The 23131-nt window shown below is 43.5% G+C and overlaps 1 protein-coding gene across 2 annotated transcripts in view; it reads right to left on the bottom strand.

Annotated features, from left to right (window-relative positions):
* Positions 1–4361: 4361 nt before the first annotated feature.
* The window catches only part of NTNG1 (netrin G1), a 308501-nt gene continuing 289731 nt past the window's right edge, over positions 4362–23131 (bottom strand). For both annotated transcript variants that reach the window (XM_040626969.1, XM_040626970.1), the window contains one exon: positions 4362–5626. In XM_040626969.1, the coding sequence (XP_040482903.1) occupies positions 5397–5626 (230 nt within the window). In that variant the 3' untranslated portion in view covers positions 4362–5396. The remainder of the gene's footprint in view (positions 5627–23131) is intronic.

Consider the following 23131-nt stretch of genomic DNA (forward strand, 5'->3'; position numbering starts at 1 on the left):
ACTTCTCTGCAGTTCGCCTCAGCCAGCCTCGCTCAATCTACAGTGTTAACATAATCAGGTCTCACGGAATAATGGCCCATTTCACCAGCTATCATTTCAGGTTAATAAAAGCATCACGTAATTTTAAATGTTACTACTCCATTTTAATTCATCCATCAATTCAAAGCAGTTCTTGGGTGACGGGGGGAGGGGGGAAGGTAGAAGAAGGATTAGCGGCTCACTTGTACAAACGTAAACACGCCCTAATACCATTTAAGTCTTCTTGATAGGCTTTTCCAGGACCTACCTGAAAAATGTGTTAGGAGCAGAATTTTTCTGCCATAATCGATCTCAAATAATTGCATTTTAAAATATTAATATGGGTTTTTCACAGATGTTGTTTTCTCATTTCTAGCTAAATGCAATAATATGATTTATACAAGGGATATATCTGTTTCTTAGTTACTTGATTCTTCAGATGCAAAATGAAGATAGTGTGTGAGTCACACCTTCCCAGGTGTTGTGAAGAGTAAAAGTGCTCCATGTTCCCAAGATTTTGGTGAAAATTCAAAATGTGATACTGGCATTCTTAGTTCTTTCTGACATCACATTATGTTTATGTGTAGTTTAGGCTGGGAATTCATCGGCATCTGTTTTAGGTAACTAAAGGGAAAAAACTACTTTCAGTGTAAAAAAAGGGGAAATGTAGTTAAAAGGGAGAAACTCTTCTGTATGGAACTGGTCAGCACTAGAGGAATATTTGTACCAAATCAACATTCAATATTTCTTAGACAGAAAATGGATTAGAGGGGCACCTGGGTGGCACAGTGGTTAGGCGTCTGCCTTCGGCTCAGGGCGTGATCCCGGCGTTATGGGATCAAGCCCCACATCAGGCTCCTCCGCTATGAGCCTGCTTCTTCCTCTCCCACTCCCCCTGCTTGTGTTCCCTCTCTCGCTGGCTGTCTCTGTCTCTGTCGAATAAATAAATAAAATCTAAAAAAAAAAAAAAAGAAAAAGAAAATGGATTAGAATCTGGTCCCGATTTCCTGAGGCCAAAGAAGGAATTGCTCACAACCAGACATTTGGATCAAAACTCTGGGGATGTTCCTTCTATTTTTCATTCTTGTATATCATTAAGGCTATCCAATTGGATTTTCAAAAAAAAAAAATCCTACACTTTTCCCTGGTTATTCATATTGTTCTAACACGTAGCATGGTTGCTGCCCCCATTCCCGTCCTGGGACAATTCCCACCAAGAAAGACTGGGAATAAACATGGTGGGGAAGGAACTCTATTCAGATTTCTGAAGCTGAAGTTTTAAATTGCACCAGATCATAAGATACAGAGTCCCATATGTAACAAATATACAGAACATGTATCCCACAGATTCTGTGCAAGCCTCTGAGCAGAGAAACTGTTGAACAGGGATTTTATTTAGTCTTCGACAACGGGTAAAGTATAACAATCCATATCCCATAATGCACAGAGCACCCATGTCAGAGTATGGAGTCTTTACATCCTAGTAATACTGGATTATTGAAGGTGGAGACGGAGGGCAATGGGACAGAAGACCTGACTTCAGGGTTTCCCCACAGCTGCCGCCAGTCCATCCCAAACTTCCTACCATCCAGCAAGGCCACAGCACAGGTCTAAGAAAAGGTGGGGGGGAGCATTCACTACAGGAACAGCTGGACTGTGGCCCATGCCTTCCCCCAACCTGTACCCTTCTGTTACCCGGGTGAGTGATTTGTGCCAACTTAGCGATTTAATTCAAGGGCACCTCCTGCAGCGTTTCCGTCCAGGCATACTCGCCAGGTGGGGCCAGGACAGAAGTACCAATGCAAGTCCATGTGCCATACGGCTAAACAATTAAGGACTAAACAATTAAAAGTCACACGGCAAGCTAACACAGGGTTGAATAAAATACATTCCCATCTGCCACTTTGACACACGTGCTTTTGTAAGAGTTGGAGACCCAGGTTCCGATTTACGATCCTTAGCCTGCTCAGAGTTCCTTCCATCCTGGATCCCGGCCCTGAGGCAGCCCTGGTCCCTCCCTCCTACTCTTTAGCCTCTTTCCTTCCATTCCTGAGCTCTGGTTTTCACTGCAAGGGCCTTCTTCTGGCTCATGTGTGAATTCTCCAGCGTACACTGCCAGGGCCGATTCACTAATCTGCCCACACAGAGTCACTGCTGGCCGCCCCAGGTGCGGTCCCGATGCACGGTGCTGCTTGCCTTTGGGAGTGGGGGCCCCCAGGAGAGCTGCATACATGCCCTTAATGTGGGTGGAGGCCATCTGGGTAGGAAATATGAGGTTCCCAGCTCCTCAGACCAAGCGACAGGAAGGTCAGAATGGGCCCCTCTAAGCCAGGGCCCTTCTTCGCTGGGACTGAAATGCTCCCTCTTGGCTGGTACTGGGTCAGGAACCAATCATTCCCATATCACAGCGCAGCAGTCTAATTACTGTCATAGAAGTAGTGATACTTTCTATGTAGCTGAGCCTTTAGACAAAAATCTTGTTGCAGTTTTATGTTCATTCATGCTGTTGATGGATGGAATTGTATTTTTACTCTGCGGGAAAGTTGACAAAGCAAGAATTGGGACCTTAACTATGTGAACAACTTAGTCCCCACTTTTCAGCTGAGTCCTTTTCTGAAAGACATAATATGGTCGATGGAACCCGCTTTGCAAGAACGCTGGAGAGCAGCAGATGACTCAAAATCCACCGAGTTGGGGTTTCTTCAAAGGAATAAACCCTTTAGAAGAACTCGAGAATCCAGATTAAAAAGAACATTTCATCTCCATTTGTTATATACCTAAAAGTGAATTTTTATTAAAAGCAGATCACATCACTTCAGGAAATTCAGAAAACTATATCTAAATACATGGAACGCAAGATATTCCTCATCAATTTAGATTCTTATAGCCTCATAAAGATAAAATGCAGATGAATTGATTTAGATCAAGCCTTCATTAAATTTTAGAATTAGCTTTTGGAATCCCATGTATTGCACTGTGCGGAGTCTGATTCCTGAGCATTGTGACAAAGCCATGAGTGGATAAAGTGCATCGTTGCTAGAAATAACACAGTCTGCCTTTGGTTTGTGCTAATAAACTCTAAGACAACCTAAATTCCAATTTTAATATGAGAAATCCACCTCATTATAAGTAATCTCAAACTCTGTATGTTATCAGCATTTTCATGTGTATTCTTTGGTGAGTCTGAAATATAATTTGCTGTTTATGCTTCTAATGTAAATCTCCAATTTCTGGTTGGGCACCCTGGCACTAAGCCAGAGCTCTAATTTATTTCCATCTTTCCTTATTTCTTACATCAAAAGAGACTGTTGGTTTGAATAACAAACATTCAATTGACTTAGACGTGGGGTGGCAGGCAGCACAGGCATTACCCGTTTACCTTTTATTGCCTGTTTTGAATTGGCTTTTCTGGGAACAAAACCAATAAGACATGATGTTCCTTCATCTAGTTTTCACCCAGGTTATTTATCAGAAGACACCCCCCGCTTCCCCGCCCCATGGCGGGGTGAAGAATTCCGCCTGGAAACAGGCTTCCAACCTAACACTCTCATGGATCATCGCTCCACCGAGTCGTGAAGGACTTCATTGTCCGACAGACTCTGGCTTGGGCTGATAATTATTTTTGATTCCAGGAGCTGCTGCTGCTAACACATGTGTAAGCCATGGGACAACAGTGTGCTGGGAACGGAGCACACTGTGCTCTTTGAGCCACCCTGAGACTTTGCAAGGGTTCCGCCGCATCCCCCCTGCCTCCCTGTCTGGCACAGTCGTTGGCCTGATAAAAGGCAGAAACAATGTATTACACCTTGGGTGGTACTTAAAACAAACTTTATTCTCAGGAACAGCAGTTATGCCTACTTGCTGCTGTATATGTTGATATTTCCTCTACATACTAAGTCTGAATATATTCAATCAAATTGCTAATCACTCAATTTCCCTGCCACGTTCCTGGTTCTCCAGGTTGCCTCTCACGATACTCCATGTAAACACTGTATTTGCGAAGATACATAGATCAGCCTCCCTAGAGTCACATGATCACATCAATCTGTGAAAATAGCATGACTTAAACATCGAAGTCTCTTAGTACTCTGCCAACAGGCTTTGGCATGATCTTGGCAATCGTTTAGATTTTTTTTTTTTTTTGCTGTTATAATTTTTCCCAAGTGGAAATAGTCTCATATTTTGCAGAAGTTGTCCAAGCTAGTGAGCATCAATCCATCTTCCTGGGTACTAAATTCGTCAGCTGAATGTATTCAGTCCACATAGACACCAGTAAAGTGAGCGTGGAACTGCTTGGTGGCTGCTCCTCTCATCTTAAGAAATTGCAATACAGATTCCTGAAATCATTTATGCAGGAATTTTTATTCTTTAAATCTTCCAGTGTTAAAGCAACAAGAAAACACTTAGAATGTCCTTTGGTGGAATCTTATTACACTTGTTATATATGTAAACTGATATTCTTTGATGCCAGCACGTTCGTTGCCCTTACAGAGAAATCTCTGCACAATGAAACAAAACAGAACGAAAGAGGACAAAATAAAATGTCAGTCTTTGCTGCTTCGAATTAGATACATTAACAGATTGTCTGGTAACACAAATTGGCAAGAATACAAAAAATCTACATATTACAGTATTTCAAGAAAAATAACTTCATTTGAATACAAAAGGATAGATACACTTTCTTTTTTCCTAGAGCCACTCTTGGACAGTGGATGTGTGCGCTCGCACTGGGAGTGACTTCAGTGCTGCTAAGATATACGGGGTATGACTGGCTTGAGCTTTTGGAAGGGGCTGGTACACATGTGCATTACTAACATCAGACAAAGAAATCTTTCAACCAACAAGGGTTACAGAGCAACGTTCACTAAAGCACAGGTTGGAAGGGGTTCAGGGACTGAAGCAGGCCAATATGGCAGCTTGTAACAGATTTCCTTATACCCACAGTGCACTGCCAGCAAAGAATGCTTCTATTTGGTTGGTCCACACACGGGGCTGGTGGTGCTGGGGCAGCCCACTGGAGAGTAGCGAATGGTTTAAGGTTGCTTGATTTGTTTGTTGTCTTTCCTGTTTCGGGGGGCTGTCGCAGCCTTCCCAGTCGGCAATGAGCGCTGCAGCTGGCCATGTGACTTGCGGTGACCGTACCAACAGCTGCCAACTCCTCTGGAGTCAGAAATTAACAGTCTTGACTCGGAGGCGCTGTCCACGGCTGATAAATATGGCTTAGTTCAGTTAGGCCTTCTGACTTTGTACACGGTGTTGGAGTGGGGGTGTCTGAGTGTGTGTTTCCTATGTTGGGAGCGAATGCTTGCAGGTCGCGTTGGCCACCCCCCCTACCCCCCGCGGCGGGCCCCGGCCGGGGCTGGTGGCCGGTGGCGCGCTTAGACCAGCAGAGCGCTGGCGGTGCCCAGCAGCGCGCTCAGCAGCAGCAGCGCCAGGGAGCCAGGCGGGGGCGCCCCCTGGCCTGAGTCGGAGCCGCAGCTGCCCGCCTCCTCGCACCGCAGCTTCTCGCACAGAATGCCCGTGTACGCGGCCGGGCACACGCAGCGCACGTTGTTGTGGCACGTCCCTCCGTTCTGGCAGTGCAGGAGCTCGTTGTCGCAGACGTTCGCTGCAGAACGGGGGGGTGGGGGTGGGGGTGGGGCGCGGGGAGGAGAAGCAGAATCAATTTCAGTTCATTGAGTACATCATGTTTCAGCTTAAAAAAGTCTCTATTGATCTTGTGTTTCCCCCGCCTCCCTGCCACAAGCTAAGCACGTGACTCCCAATTTCCAAACAAATGTAGTTTTCTGCCTTTGTTTTTTGTTTTTTTTCTAATCACATTTGTCCTTTTCTCATAGATATTTGCTGCAATCTTGGAGAGTATCATTGTCCATTTCAGGCTATCGAGTACAAAGTAATGGAATACTCCTGGTTTGGCAGTATCTTCTCTTCATAGAACTGGGACCTGTTGTGACCTCCTGTGTTTTTAAAGGGCAAGTGCCCGATAGGAGAATGCAGAGTTTTAAAGCCAGGTGAACGGTAGTTAAAATGCAAAGCAAGATTGCTAAAATGACCAAGAACCTCCAAGGGGGTGGGCCACTCTCCCTGCAGGTGATTCCAACGGCTGCATGCGGGAGGACAGAGCCAAAGGGAGAAGAAGCTCGAGGAGAGAGGGAATGGGACAGGGGGCAGGCAGCATGCTCCAGGCAGGCGGCAGCCAGGTCAGAAGAGAGAAAGTGGTTTCATGGGAGGAGAGTGAGGACGAGCAGTGGTATTTGCCCCTGACAGCCTATTAGGATATTCATTGCCTTGTAAATATGGCAAGTAGAGTCCAAGGTTACCTTGATTTCCCCGAGTCATAAAAAAATGCAGTGATGAGACCCTGATTACCAAAATTTCACTATGTCCGTCAATTAATAGAATCTGTTTGAATAAATCAAGCAAGTAATTCCAGATACTAAAGTTCATTCATGGTCCCTGTCATGTAATTTTCATCTCTAATAATTACTTATTTCAAAGTTCTGGTTATCCTCATTAATTCCATGCCTCCTATTCTTTTAGATAATCAAGGTTTCACTGATTTAGCAGAATGTTAAATAGAACCCAGGGAAATTAAAATAACAACAAAGAGTAAAAGAGCCAAGAACACTTCCCAGCAACATATGCTGCTTAAGCATTTAATATACAGAACCACTCTGGAGCGGGGCGGGGGGTAGGTGCAGAGCAGAAAAAGTAGATTTTTATAAGTTATAACATTTTTCATTTTTAAAAAAATGTCATGGTCAAATTTCCCCAGGGGTACCACATGAATTACACACACACACACATGCACACACTTAATATTACTATCAAGTGCAAAGTATTAAAAAAATATCTCCCAAGTAGTAATTCAATAGAGAATGTTGCTTGTCCATTAATCATGTTCAGAAGTCATGTCACTCTCAAAAGAAGTTTCCTACAATGCAAACGTGCTAATGCCCTGTGTGCAAATGAGCTGAGGGAAGATGGTAGTGGGCACTCACAGAGTTCATAACAAAGCACCCTAACCGGGGCCTCGTTTCACCTTCTTCTACAAAAATTCCTTGGTGACCTCAAGACAGCTGCATAATGTATTGGTACAATTTTCAAAAGTACCCACACTTTCTGTCTGCAAATGTCAGAAGTGACTAGTAAGGCCCACGAGATCCTTCAGGCTCCAAATATTGACATATTATAAGGTGGTGTTGCAGGGGCTCTAATGCTTAGAGAAGCTGCCTCTCATTGGGCGGTAGAAAGCTTGAATATTAGACCCAAATTATAGTATTTTATGTGTCATGGTTAAAAATGTCAAGAGCTGTAGCTGGGAGGCAAAAATCTACAAGTGTAGAGTAGTCAAAACCGGTTGTTGTTAATTTGAGAAGTACCCATAGGCTTTCAGCATTTTGTTTTGCTTACACTTCAGGAAATATCTGTTTAATTGGGGTAACAATGGAAGAAACAGATCCAAATAACTGTTTCCATTTAAACTTAAAAGATTCTCAGCATTTCTTGTTCCAGGCAGCAGATTGCTGAATGGGATATTTCCTTTCATTTGGGCACCAGAGGTAGGGAAATATCTATTCTATCAATATCGATAATTGCTTGCCTTGAATAATTGAGAAGAAATCAATAGTTAATTAAATATTGCTCCCCTTAAAAAAAAAAAGCTATTTTTCTTCTTGGACTTGAATGTAAATCAGTTGTTGAACAGAGGTTTCTTTCTTTCTTTTTATTTTTTTTCCAAGAAGCTGGTGATTAAGTTAAAATCCAATACCTTTCCTACATTTAAATAATCTGCTAGTTGATGCTGGTGAATGTGAGAAATTCAATAACTGGGCAAGGAACAGATGTAACCCAGGATTCATAATATCATGGGTTGGGGAAGTACATTTTTTTTCTGTAAGAGATAAACAGAAAAAATCAAACCTAGAATATATTTCATTACTTTAGAATTCACTGTAAGACTTTCACATTCAGTCTCCGATTGTGCTATTCGACAAACGCAGAACCTCACGATATGGACAGCCTTCTGTTGGAATCATGTGGAGAAGCACATCTGAACCTGAATACAGATCTTACCTGCCATTCATAAATTTATCTTTCGTTTTCATGTCTTTTTGAGCCTAACTTGTGGTGCTCAATGAATAAACTAGGTGGTAACAAATATCACTGAGCTCTTCTTCAGCATATGACGTCTTGTACCAAACACCACGAACAGATAAAAAAAGATAAAGCATGATCTCTGCTCTTACGGAGTTCAAGTCTGGTTGGGGAGATAAAATATATGCAAGACATGATCCAATAATAATTTCATTAGCATGCCTTTATCAGCTCCCTCCACCGCAGCCAACAACTGTTGCGTGCCAGGCACCCCACTCGAGTGTGCGGTTGTTAACTCTCCTTGCCCTAAAGGAGCTCATGGTTTGGCAGAAAACAAATAAAACGAACATGCAGAAATAACTGTGATACAAAAAAAGACTATAAAGGAAGTATTTGCAAAATGCTAGGGGAACTGAGATGCTGGTGTAAATAATTATTTGGGGGAAGATTAGAAAAGATTCTAGAAAGGAGATTGTATTTGAACAATGGTGCGCTCCAGGCAGATAGTGGTAGAAGGAGCATTATGGATGGGGAAACCGTAGGAGTACAGACAGGGAGACTCGCAAGTGCAGAGTGCTGGTAATGAAGCAAGTGTCTCTCAACTCTAAAAGCACCTTTTTTTCTGCACATTGTCTCCGCTTCCACCGACAGGGGGCACTAGAGGCCCCAGAGAAGGTGAAGGGATTTCCTTCCTTTCGTTTGATGGCTCTTCCTAACAGTGTTGCCCCAGGCTGGCCCTTCGCCCCAGCAGCAGCATTAGGTTCCCATGTGTAGCTTTACGCAGAACCAGCTTTATTCTCCCCCTTAGAAGGTTCCTGCACCAACCCAGCAGCATTCCTTCCCTAGAGGTTTGAGCTCAGCTCCAAGGGGCGCTGCCCAGGTTTCAGAGGTACCATACAGCCAGCAGCTGGGCATTATGTCCCCCCCGTTTGTGGGGTCTCCCCTCTGTCCTTTCAGTTTCTAATAACCCATCCTTTTTCCTGTGATCCCCCTGTCCAGGAGTGGTGCCGCTCCCTGCTTACACGGTTCCTACTATGTCTGAGGGACTTCAGTGTCCTCTTCTCATTTCTAAATTCCAAAACACCTGCTTAATTGTTTCCTTTAATGAATTCTCTCTGTTGAGATGCCTAGTGCGGTTTCAGTTTTCTGACAGGAGCCTGAGTGAGAGATGCATGGAACGCATCAGCGGATGGTGAATGGACTGGCGTGGCTGGATGGTGGATCTGCACAGGGAGCATGGAGACTAGAAAGGTAGGCTGTGGCCTGGTTGTGTACCTTCTACATGACACACAACACAGAGTTTCGATAATAGGATATGGGGAGCTGTCAAAGACCCACAAGCAGGGTGGTGTTTTAAAGGGGGGAGAGACAGGGGAGGCTTGGCCAGAGAAGGGACAGACTGGAGGCGAGGGGCCCAGATGCTTCAGTAGAATGGGCTGGGTCTGGTTAGAGCAATGGGGAGAGAAGGGGGCTTGATTTGGACGCAGGTGATTTGAAGTGAGTAAGAGAGATTCTGAGGTTCCTGTTTTCAGTATTTGGATGCATCATAATAAAATTTGTTAAGGAAAGTAGATTGGAGGAAGACTTTGGGCAGGGAAGAAAATGCACTTTTTTGGACTTATTGACTTTGAGGGGTCTATAGGCTCTTCTGCAGGGGTCTTGTTCTTAGTTGGAAAAACTAGTTAACCATTCAGGAGGTAGGTCAACCTGGAGATACAGGTTTGGAGCAGGAGTGATGGTGGTCATTGTTACAAAACGTGAAGTGAAGGGAATAGAAGACCTAATCTTGGTAGAATATAGAGCAAGGACAAATGAAGCCTCCAGATAGAGCACTGGAGAATATCAGCATTGAGGCCACAGGAAGAGAGTGAAAGATCAAGAAGGGTCCTGAGAAGAAAAGATGTCAACAAAAAGCAGTGATCCTATGAGGGTATAAACCAGTCCTGGAATTCCTCCTGCTGTGGGTGACTCTATCTAGGAATAAATAAACAGACTGGAAGAGTGTGAGGAAGGGCACCTTGGGGTGAGTGAAGGAAATTGCAAAATAAGCATTACATGTTCTTGATTGAATCTGACAGAAGGGATTTTGGAATAATTTAAAAAAGGATTGGAGAAATTTAAAGAATTAACATTTAACAGAGGTCTTTGGTTGTCAGTCTAAAATAGTGCTTTTCAACAGCGGATAATTTTGTCTCCCAGGGGACATTTGACAATGTCTGCTGATGTTTGGTTGTCACACCCCAGGGGAGGGCATGCTACTGGCCTCTAGTGGACAGAAGCCAGAGATGCTGCTAAATATCCCACAATGCACAAGACAGCCCCCCCCCCCGCCATGAATTCCTCTTCGGTTAATGTCGATGGTAAAATGATGACGTTCTGGATCGGGGTGTCAGCCATAGCAATGAAGAGGAGCGGTTGTCCTTACAACTGCTGGCCAAAGGGAAGTGAAGATGTCTTGGTGATTCTAGATCACAGATAGTGAGTTTTTAAGTGCAGAGCCATGGGAATTAGAGGCGACTATAAATACTTGAAGTTGAAATATAAGAGTGGATTGTCCTTGGAGGGGTGTAAATACAGAAGGCTGGGATTTCAGACAGACCTTTAGCACTGCTCACAATGAAAGAATAGGAGAGAGGAACCCAAATCACCCTCGTTGTTTAATTTGTTCTACCTTGCTCTGTTAGGAATAGTAAAATCGGGGGGTGGGGAAACTCCAGGAACTAGACAAGTTCTAGATGAGGAAACTGAAAGCAATTTAGGGAAGAACTAGAGCTAGAATTGGGCTCCTGATTTGCAGATTCCTGCTCTTTACGTAGAAAAGAACGTTGAGGAGAAACATAGTAAATGGTGGCGTGCTGTGCGCGTCTTATGTTCCTCGGGACAATCTGAATAACCTTTGTAATCCGCAGTGGATTGTCTCTTGTACTGACCAGCTGTTCCGCCTTCATACCTCACTGTGACTAAGCAGGGGTGTAGGTTGATAGCATTAAATCTCACATCTTCTAGACTCCTACCGCATTCTGGCAGAGCTCCAAATACCAATCAGCTCATCCATAAAATGCAACCAAAAATGTCAAAGGTCTGGGTTGAGAATAGCAAATAGGTTACATATGCCGTCCTTTCCCTTCCTCTTCGTAGAAGGCAGTTACTTAATCATGGCGCTCTCTCCATTGCCACGGATTGCCTTCAGGACTCGTCGCAACATAAGGTTTCCGGTCTCCACCACCAGCTGGTAGAACTGACATGAGGATAAGCACCCATTCACAATCCCGACACTATCTCCAGTCCATCTAGCATGCCATCACAGATCGCAAGTCCAGCAGGATTGAGTGCTACCCGACACACGCCTTGCAGTATCACTTCCTTTACTTGGTGCCCCTCTGTGTGGGTTTGTCTCAAACTGAAACCTCTGACCTTATGTAGGCAAGTATTTACGTTAAACATGTCTTGATTGTTTCTTCATTGCTGTTGATAATCTAAGGGCGTGTGATCTCCGTAAACAGGGAAGGTTTTTCTTTAAATCCCTTACACGACACTTGATCCACTATTGGGGGCAAATTGTTATTTGCTAGACACCATTATGTTTATTATGAGAAAATATCCTTAGATACCAGAAAAGCTAATCCTACCTTCTACTAGCTTGACTGTATTCTAAAGGATACTTTTACCACTGATAAAAATAAGTCATTTATGGGTGTGTCTAATATCGCACCATAGAACCTATAACCCCCTGACGTTTCAATATTAGGAACGCTTTCAAGTGGAGCGACCAGAATGATCTGTGGCCCCTGAGAGATAAGGTTAGAGTATTAATGTTAGACCCAAACAGTTACGCGGCTTAAAGATGCAGCGTGGAATCCCGGTGGAGAGGCTGTAGTTGGCAAGGTGTTATAATAGCTCCGATCGCAGCTTCAGTAAGCAAGCCACAATAGAAGATAAATAAGCTTCCACAGTTGCTATGAGTTTATAAAAACACTCAGAATTTTCAAAGTGAAAAAATAGGAATGAGCGGCATTTCTTCCTCCCTGTTTCCCTTCTTATTTTTTCTCTGGCTTCAATAACGAGCCACAGGGATGTGGCTAAATTATTCAATTCTTTAACTTGTTTTTTGTGGGTTCCTTGATTGTCATACACGTTTCCTTTTCCCAAACTGCAATCTCTTGTCAAAACGTGAATGATGAGACCTTGATTCCTTTCCCTTCTGTTAGTCCTTTCTGGAAGGGATGGAAAAGCAGACATGGAGAGGGATCCCTATGCTCAAAATGGGCACCAGCCAGAACTTAGTGTTGCTGCTTGTTCTATTCTTCTTTGCTTTGGTGGCCTGAAGGGTCACTTATCCCCGTTATGGTCATGACGATCCCTTGCATTACAAAAGGGAAGTTTTCTTTTCTGTGTTTGGGTCTTGTTCAAAGCTATACATTTAGGTTCGCCCTGTCAGTGAGCTGCTATGCTTGAGCAATGCTGGATCTGTATTTATAGACTTGAAAGTTTCTCTTTTTGGCTTTGTCTCAGGCACTTCAAGGGATCGATGCAATGCGTTGCCATGACAGCCTTCCTTGATGGTTGTATTAATAAAGTGACCTCTACCTTCCCCACCTGAAACGAGCCCAGGATTGCCGAGGGAAAGATGTTCCAAATTGTTCCCGTCCTTTTCAAAGAAACGTCAAAGAGTGAATAACCTCTACCAAACAGGCTAATAACAAAGGCATGTGTGCAACATTCAGGTCTGATTTAGGCATTTGAGATTTTGTGGCAGGGAGATAAAGAACTATGATTATGACCCATTTATTCAGCCTTGGCGGCTGTGATACAAAGTTGTGAGCTGTGAGATACATAACTGAGACTACAGGTTAGCTCCTGGGGTATGGCAGAATCTTTGCAGACTGGGGTCTAATGGCATTTTGTGATTTCCCCCCATCTTTTCTCACTTATGTCTTGCTATGACTGGCGACGTGGTACAGCGGAGAAAACATTGATCAAGAGTCATGAAACCTGGGTTCTAGTTCTGACTAGCCATCCCTTTGCTGTGAGGGCTTGGACATATCATGAAGCCACTCAGTGACATCGACCCATCAGTCCATCCGTTGCCCAGCCAGGCACTGTTCTAGATGATGGGAACAGAGTGGGAGCCACGTGGACAATGTAGCCACTTCTGTGGAGCTTACGTTCCAATGACAGCTAGAAAGTTAGGGAAAGAGTTTGAAGTAGGTATTTCTAAAGTTCTCTTGAACTTTATGATTTGTGTGCATATTTTTCGTGGGGAGCCTATCATCTTAAGAGGCTGGACTTCTCCAATACTATGAGTCTTGGTGATGACTTGGGTGGCTGTTTTGGCTTGATTGGTTTTGCCCGTCCATCTTATCTGGTGCCCCATGGAGCAGGCATAGTTTTTCCCCTGACTTGTACTAGAAGCATGAGGTGGTGTTGAGGGAATGAGGTGAAGAGAACTTGTGATTCAGGTCAGGTCTCTTTAGTTAATGGGCCGCGTGAACTTGGGGAAATCGTTTCACCTCTACGTGCCTCTCTTTCCTTCCTTCTGAAGCAAGAATAGTAACACTTCTCCTGTTCACCCACCTCCCAGATGTTGGGAACCTCAAGGTGAATTATGTGGAGGTGCTTTAAAAAATATAAAACACAACCTAAGAATATTTTGTTAATGTTCAACACCTTCCCCATCTCCCCACCCCCACCCACCCCGAGTGCTAGAAGCCCGGGGTAGAAGAGTGGGGTGCTTGTTCCTATCCAGGCCAGATAAGGAGTTCGTCACTACCTATCCAATTCAAGGTGCTCAAGTGAAAACGGAAGCAAATGTCCTCCCTCAAACACAGCATCTGTGTATGTCCTCTGTGGGTATGAATCTTGAGACAGCGTGGGGTCAAACATGCAGTTCTTGAATATTTGTGTTCAGCTGTTGTGTCCTTCACAAGGTTTCACGAGGCCAGCTTGGAGGGGCAGTGCCTGTCTTCTCAAAGGTGATTTGTGTGCTCTCACTCAATGTGCATTCTCCTGCACCAATCAGAGTACAGAAGGTGTGTTTTCAGGGTCGCAGGGAGCCCAGCTTTAGCTTCTGCTTTGGGAAGGCAGGGCATAGGCTCAGATGCAAACAGTATCTAGACTGTAACCCAGAGGCCATCGGTTGGAAACACCCTTGCCTTCCTGCTCCCAACCTCCACTGCTGTCTGTGTTTAGATCCATCTGGGGACAGTGGTGCTGGGGGCATGATTCCCACGTGACAGCATCCATCCTACTGGGTTTCAGTGTCATGAGGCCAAGGAGCAGAGCTGAAGGGGCTGTAGGGACCAATGTGGGAGCTGTCAGCCGGGTGTAGACGTGTTTGGGTAATCAAATACAGCAGGCTCTGACACTAGAGAGAAGCCATTCTATTCATAGTCATCTAATCTCAAAGTACTGATTATGGGAGTGACACTTGCTCTTGTCCCGTCAAAGGAAACACTACTCAAAACATCATAAAAAAAAAAAAAAAAGCCACGCTTATTTTGAAGACGCCTGTTTTTGCAGTAGGCAGTAACCCAGCTAGCGCGAAAGAAATAACAGGTGATTCCAATGAAGGAGCAAGAGGCACTGCCCAAACACCCCCAAAGTTTTCAGCCTTTGCAACCTGAAGAAAAAAAAAAAAAGCCTTTGCTGATGTTGAGAAAGAATGAATTCACTGAGAATCCCACAAAGCCAAAGGCTGGGCACCTTTTCCCAAAGCGATCGTTAATGATGTATTGAAATCCTATTTAGGTCAACACCTTCAGACACAGACACAGGCAAGGTGCTCATAAAAACGGTGCTGAGAAATCACAGAGTTTCTCATCTGGTATCAGGAAACGCACTTGTGTAGTTTAATAAAAAGGCGCAGCCTCTACTCTTTTTGCCCGAGGTGAAAGATGGCACACACATCAGGGTATAAAGAGCTGTCTCAAAGGGCAGGACGTGATGTCAGGAGGAAAACAGCCCAAATATTCATCCAGCACGATCCCCCCTAAGTACAGACATAGACCTCTACACGCAGCTTACGTAACACAGACCTTGGAGGGAGGACAGGAACAAACCATACCAAGATGGCACCAGGGTTTAGCTCTGGCTGGCGGGAGTGCAGGTGATTTTTGTGACTTTAATTTTCATCTTTAGACTCTTCACTTTTTCCAAATTGCCAAGAATAAATACATGGTCCTTTGAAGATATTAAAAGTGTTAATAAAAGGAACTGTTGTTACTTGAGAAAACAAAAGGCATATTTTACTGAGATGATAAAGGTGATTCACGTAAGAAATGATCCATGTGACCAAATTTTGCCATATTTCAGTATTTGTGTCATTCATATATATTTCTAGTCAAACTACCAGTTATCTTAAATGTCTACAAAAATTATCCCAGAGTATGTTCCCTGACTGGGATTTAAGTAAAAACTTGAAACCACACCCCCCCCCCAAAATCATCTCAGGAAAGATGGAAGAGTTCCTACACAATCCTGTAATTCCTAAGAGGGTCCCAGACACTGGGATTCCTTGTGCTGTCAAGACTACACAGCGTCGGGTGTAGATGGAAGCAGCAGAACTCTGGAGCTAAAGGGATGGGTAGCCCGAGGGCCCACTCAGTGTTAGCTGGTACAGATGATGCTAGATGAACGGACATTTTTACATTGGCAGATCACAGTGATGACTGTGATGGAATTTTCCACTACTGTTTCATTATAGGGGCTCTAAGTCCAGCTTAACTGCACGGAAAGAAAACATATTTCATGCCACTTGAGTCTGCGGGAGCCTCCGATGGGTTCCCCTTGGACGTGTCTGTGCTATGTCTGACGTGCTCATTGTGGTTATGTTAGTATCGAGCACTATCCCTGCACCAAATTGATGCCCAAAGAATTATTTACCGAACACACAAATAACATATGTCTGCCTCTTTCTGAACGGTGGGCATATACCTACTATTTGTAGATAGACAAGTAGATCGGTAGCTAGGTCTCCATACACAGAAATACAGAGCTTATAGGCTGGAGAGCGGGAAGTGGAGGGAACTGTCTCTTGATGCCCTCCCTTAGTTTCTGGGCAGTAGGAGGGAAGGCTAGCTCCTGAGCACAAGGAGAGGGAGAGAAGGTGAGATCTTGAGGGCAGTGGTGAACTATTTGGGAGGGAACAGGAGAGGAAGCTAACAGCAGACACCTGGAAAAAGTGCTGGGCAGCGTTGACACTGCAGCTCAGCTTGTATCCCATGACTTGTCAAGCTCTCCCATACCTGTTTTCCTGAGGGAGAACACTAGCAGGAAGGGAATGGTGACTTGTTTGGGGTTTCTTCCTTCAATGATACAGAGGATGTCTGCGGAACGGTAGGAGGGAGGGGAAGAAGCAAGAGTGGCTCGCTGAGCCAAGTGATCCGAAAGACCCCCTTCGTTTTTCATTAGGCCAAATGTATTGGCTCTTCCTATAATCTTGGCAGGCCAGTCATATGAAGGTGGAAAAGACATGGCCCTGAAGGAATGAGTGACTTTTTTTTTTTTAATTGGAAGGTATCTTGTTAAATCCACAACATGGGCTAAAGGAAAATCCGCATGGAACTGGGATGGAGGCGAGAGACTGTCACAGGCACAGAGAAGAATGCAGGTAAAAAGATTTGGTGTTCTTTGAAAGGACGTGGGAATTGTGAAAGGCGATCCATATAGCTGAAGGCAAATCTGTGAAACAGTCCACATTCTGAGGGGGAGGAAGAGCGATACTACAGGCCTTTGATACTTGGCATTAAGAATCCGACTATCTGTGACTGAAAGGAGATAATTGTGTCATTAATTCACATGCATGTGTTTTGGGTTTTTTTTGAGACAGAATTTCGATGCCTTTGAGCACTGTGTAAAGCTAAAATATAATTTGAGGTTCCTGTTTGTCAAACTATAGCTAAATGTCTCCTTAGAGACTTAATTTTTCCTATATATACTTGGCAGGAGTGTTCTAAATATGGTCCAAGCCCTCTTAGGATTTTAAACAGCGGGGATATTTAAGTATGACAAATAGTTACTGAAATCACACAGCAGTAACTTTTCTTAATGATTTTTTTTTTCCTGGGAATCACTGTAGTTCACTCTTATCTGTTGTGGCCTTGCTGTCACCATAACCACCTCCTGACAATGTCGAACCAAGTCTTGGGAGGTGATTTTATGATAGGATGAAACAAAGCCACTTCCCTGTTAATGCCAATGTCAAGGCAAAATGAATTGGTGTCAATAAATTCAAGGTGAGGAAAACAACATCATGGAATCAAGAGAATGTGCAAAATGATGACATGAGTCATTTAGGGAGGCCAAGCTCCAAGTAAAAATGACTACTAATTTTCAAAAATGTCTTCACCACTGCACCAGAGACCAAACATGTAAGTGTTCTCAAATACATTAGTGAGGTTCAGAAGGGACAAGGGGTTACATTTACAGATGAGTCACAAGCATACCTTCTCGATAAAGTCGATGGTGACTCCTTGCAACTCACATTGTCCTTTCCCATTGATACATTCCCGAGACATCCCGAATTTGAACAGCAAACTTTAGTATTTCACTGCTTACCCTGGTGTTGTCTAAAAGTCTGGGTTCGAATACTGACATCACCACTCATGGCTGAATTTCTGAGTCTCTCTTTTTTCATCTGTTAACAGAGGCATCTCAGAGATGTTGTGAGCATGAGAGATCATTCAGCTCAATGGTTATTATTAAGAGTTTTGTAAGCGTGAGCACTGCTCAAAGTCTTGCAATAAATACCCAGACTGGGAGAGCCACGGAAATGGTGTTTATGTGTTTAGGTTCATGGATTTACGTCTCCTTAGAGAACGACTTCACACAGGGTGTGCTCTTGTGTCTTCTGGTTCATTTTCATCGTTAATAATTTCTAGCTTCTTTGGGGCTTAATAAATACTTGTGGATTTGGAAAAAAAATCATCTTTCACGCCTACAGTTCCTTACATAGAAAAAACAGCTGCTTACCTGTCGGAGAGAAGATCTATTTGCTCATTTTTCTTTAATGAAGAGAAAAACAGACAAAAGCACTTCCTGAGGAAAACATTTAGGCAAGACAGGGATGCCAGGCGAGCTCATGAGTGACTTCAATAATTCTACGCAACATAGGTTTTACTAAAACTAAACTTCAAACGTGAGGCAGAAGGGAAAGGTACTCGGTTCTTTCTTGACATCCCAAAGAACGTTTTCTTAATTTTAAGGTTAAGAAAACAGCATAAGAATGAAAACAAATCCAGAATGGATGACCAGAAAAGGAGAACTAGAGTCATTGCAGGTGCAGAGGAGGGTGTTTTCAGGCTTCTCCTAGGAAAAGCTCGGCTCTTGTGTCTTGGGAGAGGGGTGAGCTAGTTAGCCCAAAATCAAGAGGCTAGCGAGCAAGCCGAGCCTTCCAGGGCGTTCAGATCCAGCAGCAGAAAGAAAATACAAGTAGGAATTGCTTTGGATACAATTGGGAGACTGTGAACATTATTTAAAACACAGTGAAAAGATGTTAGCCCTCCTCTTTGAAGCAGGCTAAGGCATATCCAAGGTGAGATTAAGCAGGGATGAACAAGATTTGGGTGGGCTGGTTAAAGAGAAATCACACAACAGGCTTTGAAAATATCTTGTTCTAACACATTTCACTTTCTTCGACATTTCCTATTCTTATTTTTGAATATATATATTTTTATATTAGTAAGGAGTTATTCTACAATATACACTCCACAAAGATCAGGATTTTGGCTGTTTTGTTCCTTGTTGTAATGCAGTGCCTAGAACAGCGCCTGGTACTGTTGTCATCAGTGAATATCTGAGTGGATATTCTTGAGTGGATGTATACATGAATTTTATAGAAAAAAATCACGTATTTCATACCCATTGCTTCCTTTCTACTTCTAAAATACCTTCCCACTCTGTCTATTCTCTCTCCCCAAATCAAATGCGCAGGAGTGCTATGGGCGGATTGCGTTTCTCACAGAGCTTACAACACCTTTCACTCATTGGATAATTTTGTGCTCAGAATCCCCCACGATGTGCTGAGAATCTCCTCATTGTCTGCTTTTCTTCCCCAACATAAACTTTCCAATCCTGGTTAATCTACTCACTTGTTTTAAATGAGCAGGCACACACACACACACACACACACACACACACACAAATAAGTTAAATTATAATTAAGATATCTTTGCATGTCATCTTGCCAAATTCTCCACTAACCTGGCAGGATAAGTATTATTATTATTATTATTTCCATTTTATGAGAGATATGTGGATTTTATCCAAGCCCCACAAGCACCCCAGCAGCAGAGGCAGGACTAGAACTTGGGCCCCTCTGACCCCAAGAACCATCAGTCCATTCTGCCTTCCTCTCCTTGGTTGCTACTTATTGGCCCCTGAGTCAGAGCCTCTGCTCCTGGTGTGTCCTTCCCTAAACTCCCCATCCATCTCTAAAAGTCCAGCTCATGCATGACCCCTACCGTGAAGATTTCTCGGACTGTTCCAGCCTTCAGACCCCAGTCCTGACGTGGAAGACAGATCTAGATCTAGACATAGGTATAAATGTAGATACAATTTGAACAGCCTGGATTTAAACCTTGGCTCCACCAAATATGGGTGATCTCATGAAATCACTCAACCAATCTTTGTTTCATTCATAAAATGCAGATCATTTAATTTCTGGTATCCACTTCATAGGACTGTTAGGTAGATGGGTTAACACAGACAAGGCAACCACTGCAGGGCCTGACACACAGAAAGTCCTTCGGTAAATGTCAGGGCTTATTTGACTCTTCAAAACCTACGACAGACACTCCTCCACATGCATTTCTTGTCTCCTCCATGAAAACACGTATCCTCTGACACCTCTTGTATCTTTGTTTTGGGAATGTCTATTCTATTGCCTGGCGCATAACAAGAGAGTCTTCATGGTGTTTTTTTCCGAGCGATTTCTGCATTCTTAAGATCATGTGAGAGTTAAATCATTCCTGAGACTATAACTGAAAATAATCTGAGTTTCATTACTGACTAAACTAAACAGCAGTTTTAACAGTGTCCCTTACCTTAGTCGTTTTTAATACCTTTTGTTTCTGCTCCTTTTAATTCTTTGGTGAAAAGGACAGCAGCAAGGAGAGAGGGTCAAGGAGGACAGGGAAGGAAGGGAGATGAGGGCTGGGTTGACCTGGAGAGAACTACACACATAAAGCTCTCCAGAGATGCTGTGCTGGTCCGCCTCAGGGCGGGAGTGGAAGGTCTTCAGCTCTGCTTGTTTGGGAGTATGGATCGTACTTAAAGTTGAAAGCCTTCAGAATCTTAAATTAAAACTATATCTTAGATTTAGCTTCTATCGTGGCTATTTTATTCCAAGGACCAGAAGGATGAATAAATCTCATGTATTCCCCATCAAGAAAGGCAGAAGGGTGAACAGGCTTTTGCACTCTACAAATTCAACTTTCTGACTTCTCCTGGGGCCAAGGCTAAGACTCTGACTCAAACACACATGTTTCTTGTCGCTGGATGTGCTGCTTGGCACACTGCGTGATCCTCTCTGGGTCACTTTATCTGGTTTTATCGTCTGGGGTTCTCAATGTTTTGTACCAGTTGTTCCATGTAGGTCTCTTGGTTAATCTAAAGTTCTTTGCTCCCGTTCACCCCCCTTTCCCTGGGTTCCTGCTCCCTGTCACTGCTGCGTTAGACCTTTCATGTGTGTCCAAGTCACTCATTTCTATGTACTGCTTGCTTTCTAGACCAGGTGCCCTTAACTAGTCACATCTTCTCCATATACCACTCCACATACCACTCCAGCCTATTAGGGTGTTTCAGGCAGGTCTCCGACCTGTTCAATCAGGCGATTCCTTTGTGCTAATGATGCTGTTGGTTACAGATCTTTATGCTCATCAAATCCCCCTACAATGTTCAAATGCTCTAATCCAAAGGTTTGCCGATGGCTCGCCTGGCTTCGGCAAGACAAAACAGGGCAGTTTATTCACAGATTGCAAAGCAAGCAAAGATTCACAAGAGTAGGAAGTGGGCAACAGAGGTTTTCCAACAATTTAATAAGTTTCCAATGAGAACTCTTGGATTTTCTTTTGATCTAATGCTTAAATATCTAAGAATGTCTTAATAAATATTCTGGGTTATTAATATGCTATTTTATTTATTTATTTATTTATTTATTTATTTTTAAAGATTTATTTATTTATTCGACAGAGATAGAGACAGCCAGCGAGAGAGGGAACACAAGCAGGGGGAGTGGGAGAGAAAGAAGCAGGCTCATAGCGGAAGAGCCTGATGTGGGGCTCGATCCCGTAATGCCGGGATCACGCCCTGAGCCGAAGGCAGACGCTTTAACCGCTGTGCCACCCAGGCGCCCCTATTAGTATGCTATTTTAATTCATCAATTTTGTTTTGTGGCAACAAGTATAAGAAAAAAACCCCAAAGACACAAAGGTACCATGAACTGAAATTGTGTATTATTTTTTTCCAGTATTACGTAACTAATAAGATGCATGTTTATGATAAAAATTCAGTCAGTAAAGAAGAATTATGCCAAAACTTCAAGATAAGTGAGTTTGTATGATCAAGTTATAAACTACGTGATATGCATTTATTTTACAATGCTAACATCAATAGACCCTTAATTATATTGCCAAGAGCACTAATGTGAGAATAATGTGAAGATTGAATGACACATGAAAAAGTAAAGGGTTTTCAGTGATTTCCAACCTTCATCAGTTTATTTCCTACGAAGCACATAATGAGTTCATGTTGATGATGGGCACTTGCCTGATGACATCAAAATGCATGATCAGTGCTTGCTAACTGCGCTAGGAATCTAGCTCGGGACATTCTTGATTGGAAACCAGCCAAGGCACAAATGAAGATCTGAGCTGGCTGGCATGGGGGAAAGTGAGGGTGAAATCTAATTTCCTGGTTTGTTTGATAGATTCGAGAGAGAACTGGAAGTTGCCTGGTATAGTTTGTCTCTAATCCACTCTTTAGGAGAAAGAGGAAAGGCTGTGACGTCATACAAAGCTGGCTCAAATCTTGGCTCTTCCACTCACTAGTGGTGGGAACGTGGCAGGGCAAATAACCTCCCTGAACCTTCCACATTGGTAAAACAGACACAACATACTTTCCTAGCAGAGTGCTTCCGAAGGTGCAACTAGGTACCGCATGTAAAAAGCTTACCAATAAATGGTAACTATTTTGATGATAGAGAGGTCTAAATGAGATACAATTGTCTATGAAACATCTGTCCGGCAGCAAGAGCTTCCTAAATATTAGTTTCTCTTCTCCTCTTAAGAAATTAAAAAAAAAAAATCTCTATATAGCCCCTCTTCCTGCAGAGGGGGTGGCGGGGGGTGGGCGGGTAGAGAAGGGGGTTTAGTCAAAAGACAATAATGACAAAAACTACCATTTATTTATTGAGCACTTAATCTGTGCCACGGCAGTATTCTAAGTGCTTCTCATGCCTTAATTTATTGAATCCTTTCAGCAATCTCATAAGGTAGGTATTCTTCTCCTCATAGTCTCATTATAGATTGAGAAACAAAGACCCAGGGAAGGTAAATAACATGTCTAAAGTCACACAGGTGGTGGGCGGCAGAGCCTGGGATCCCAGCCAGTTCTGTGGACTCAGCCACTTCGTCTGACTGCTCTGCTTTACACCCATATGCTAGAATGCTGCGACTGCTACTGCTTTTGTCCCTGTGTTTCCTTCTCTACCACACTGAGACCGGTACAAACCACTTACAAGGCATCCAGGTGGTGAGGGCAACAGAAAACAGAAAATGCACATTGTGGTTGCCGACCACTTCAAAATTCAGATATAATACTGAGTTTCTCAGCAGAGGAGGCACAGACTACAATAGGTCCTGAATCCATCCCTTGTCATTACCTGCTTTGCTGCCAACCAAGTCCAAGCCTTTTGCCTGGACTACTGTGGGCTTGTTGGTTCTAATCTTGTTGGCTCTCCCCTCCTCATCCCCTCTACCATTCATTGTCCTCACAGCAGCCAGAATTATTATTATTATTA

Source organism: Ursus maritimus, unplaced genomic scaffold, assembly GCF_017311325.1.
Source record: "Ursus maritimus isolate PB19 unplaced genomic scaffold, ASM1731132v1 scaffold_12, whole genome shotgun sequence".
Lineage (NCBI taxonomy): Eukaryota > Metazoa > Chordata > Mammalia > Carnivora > Ursidae > Ursus > Ursus maritimus.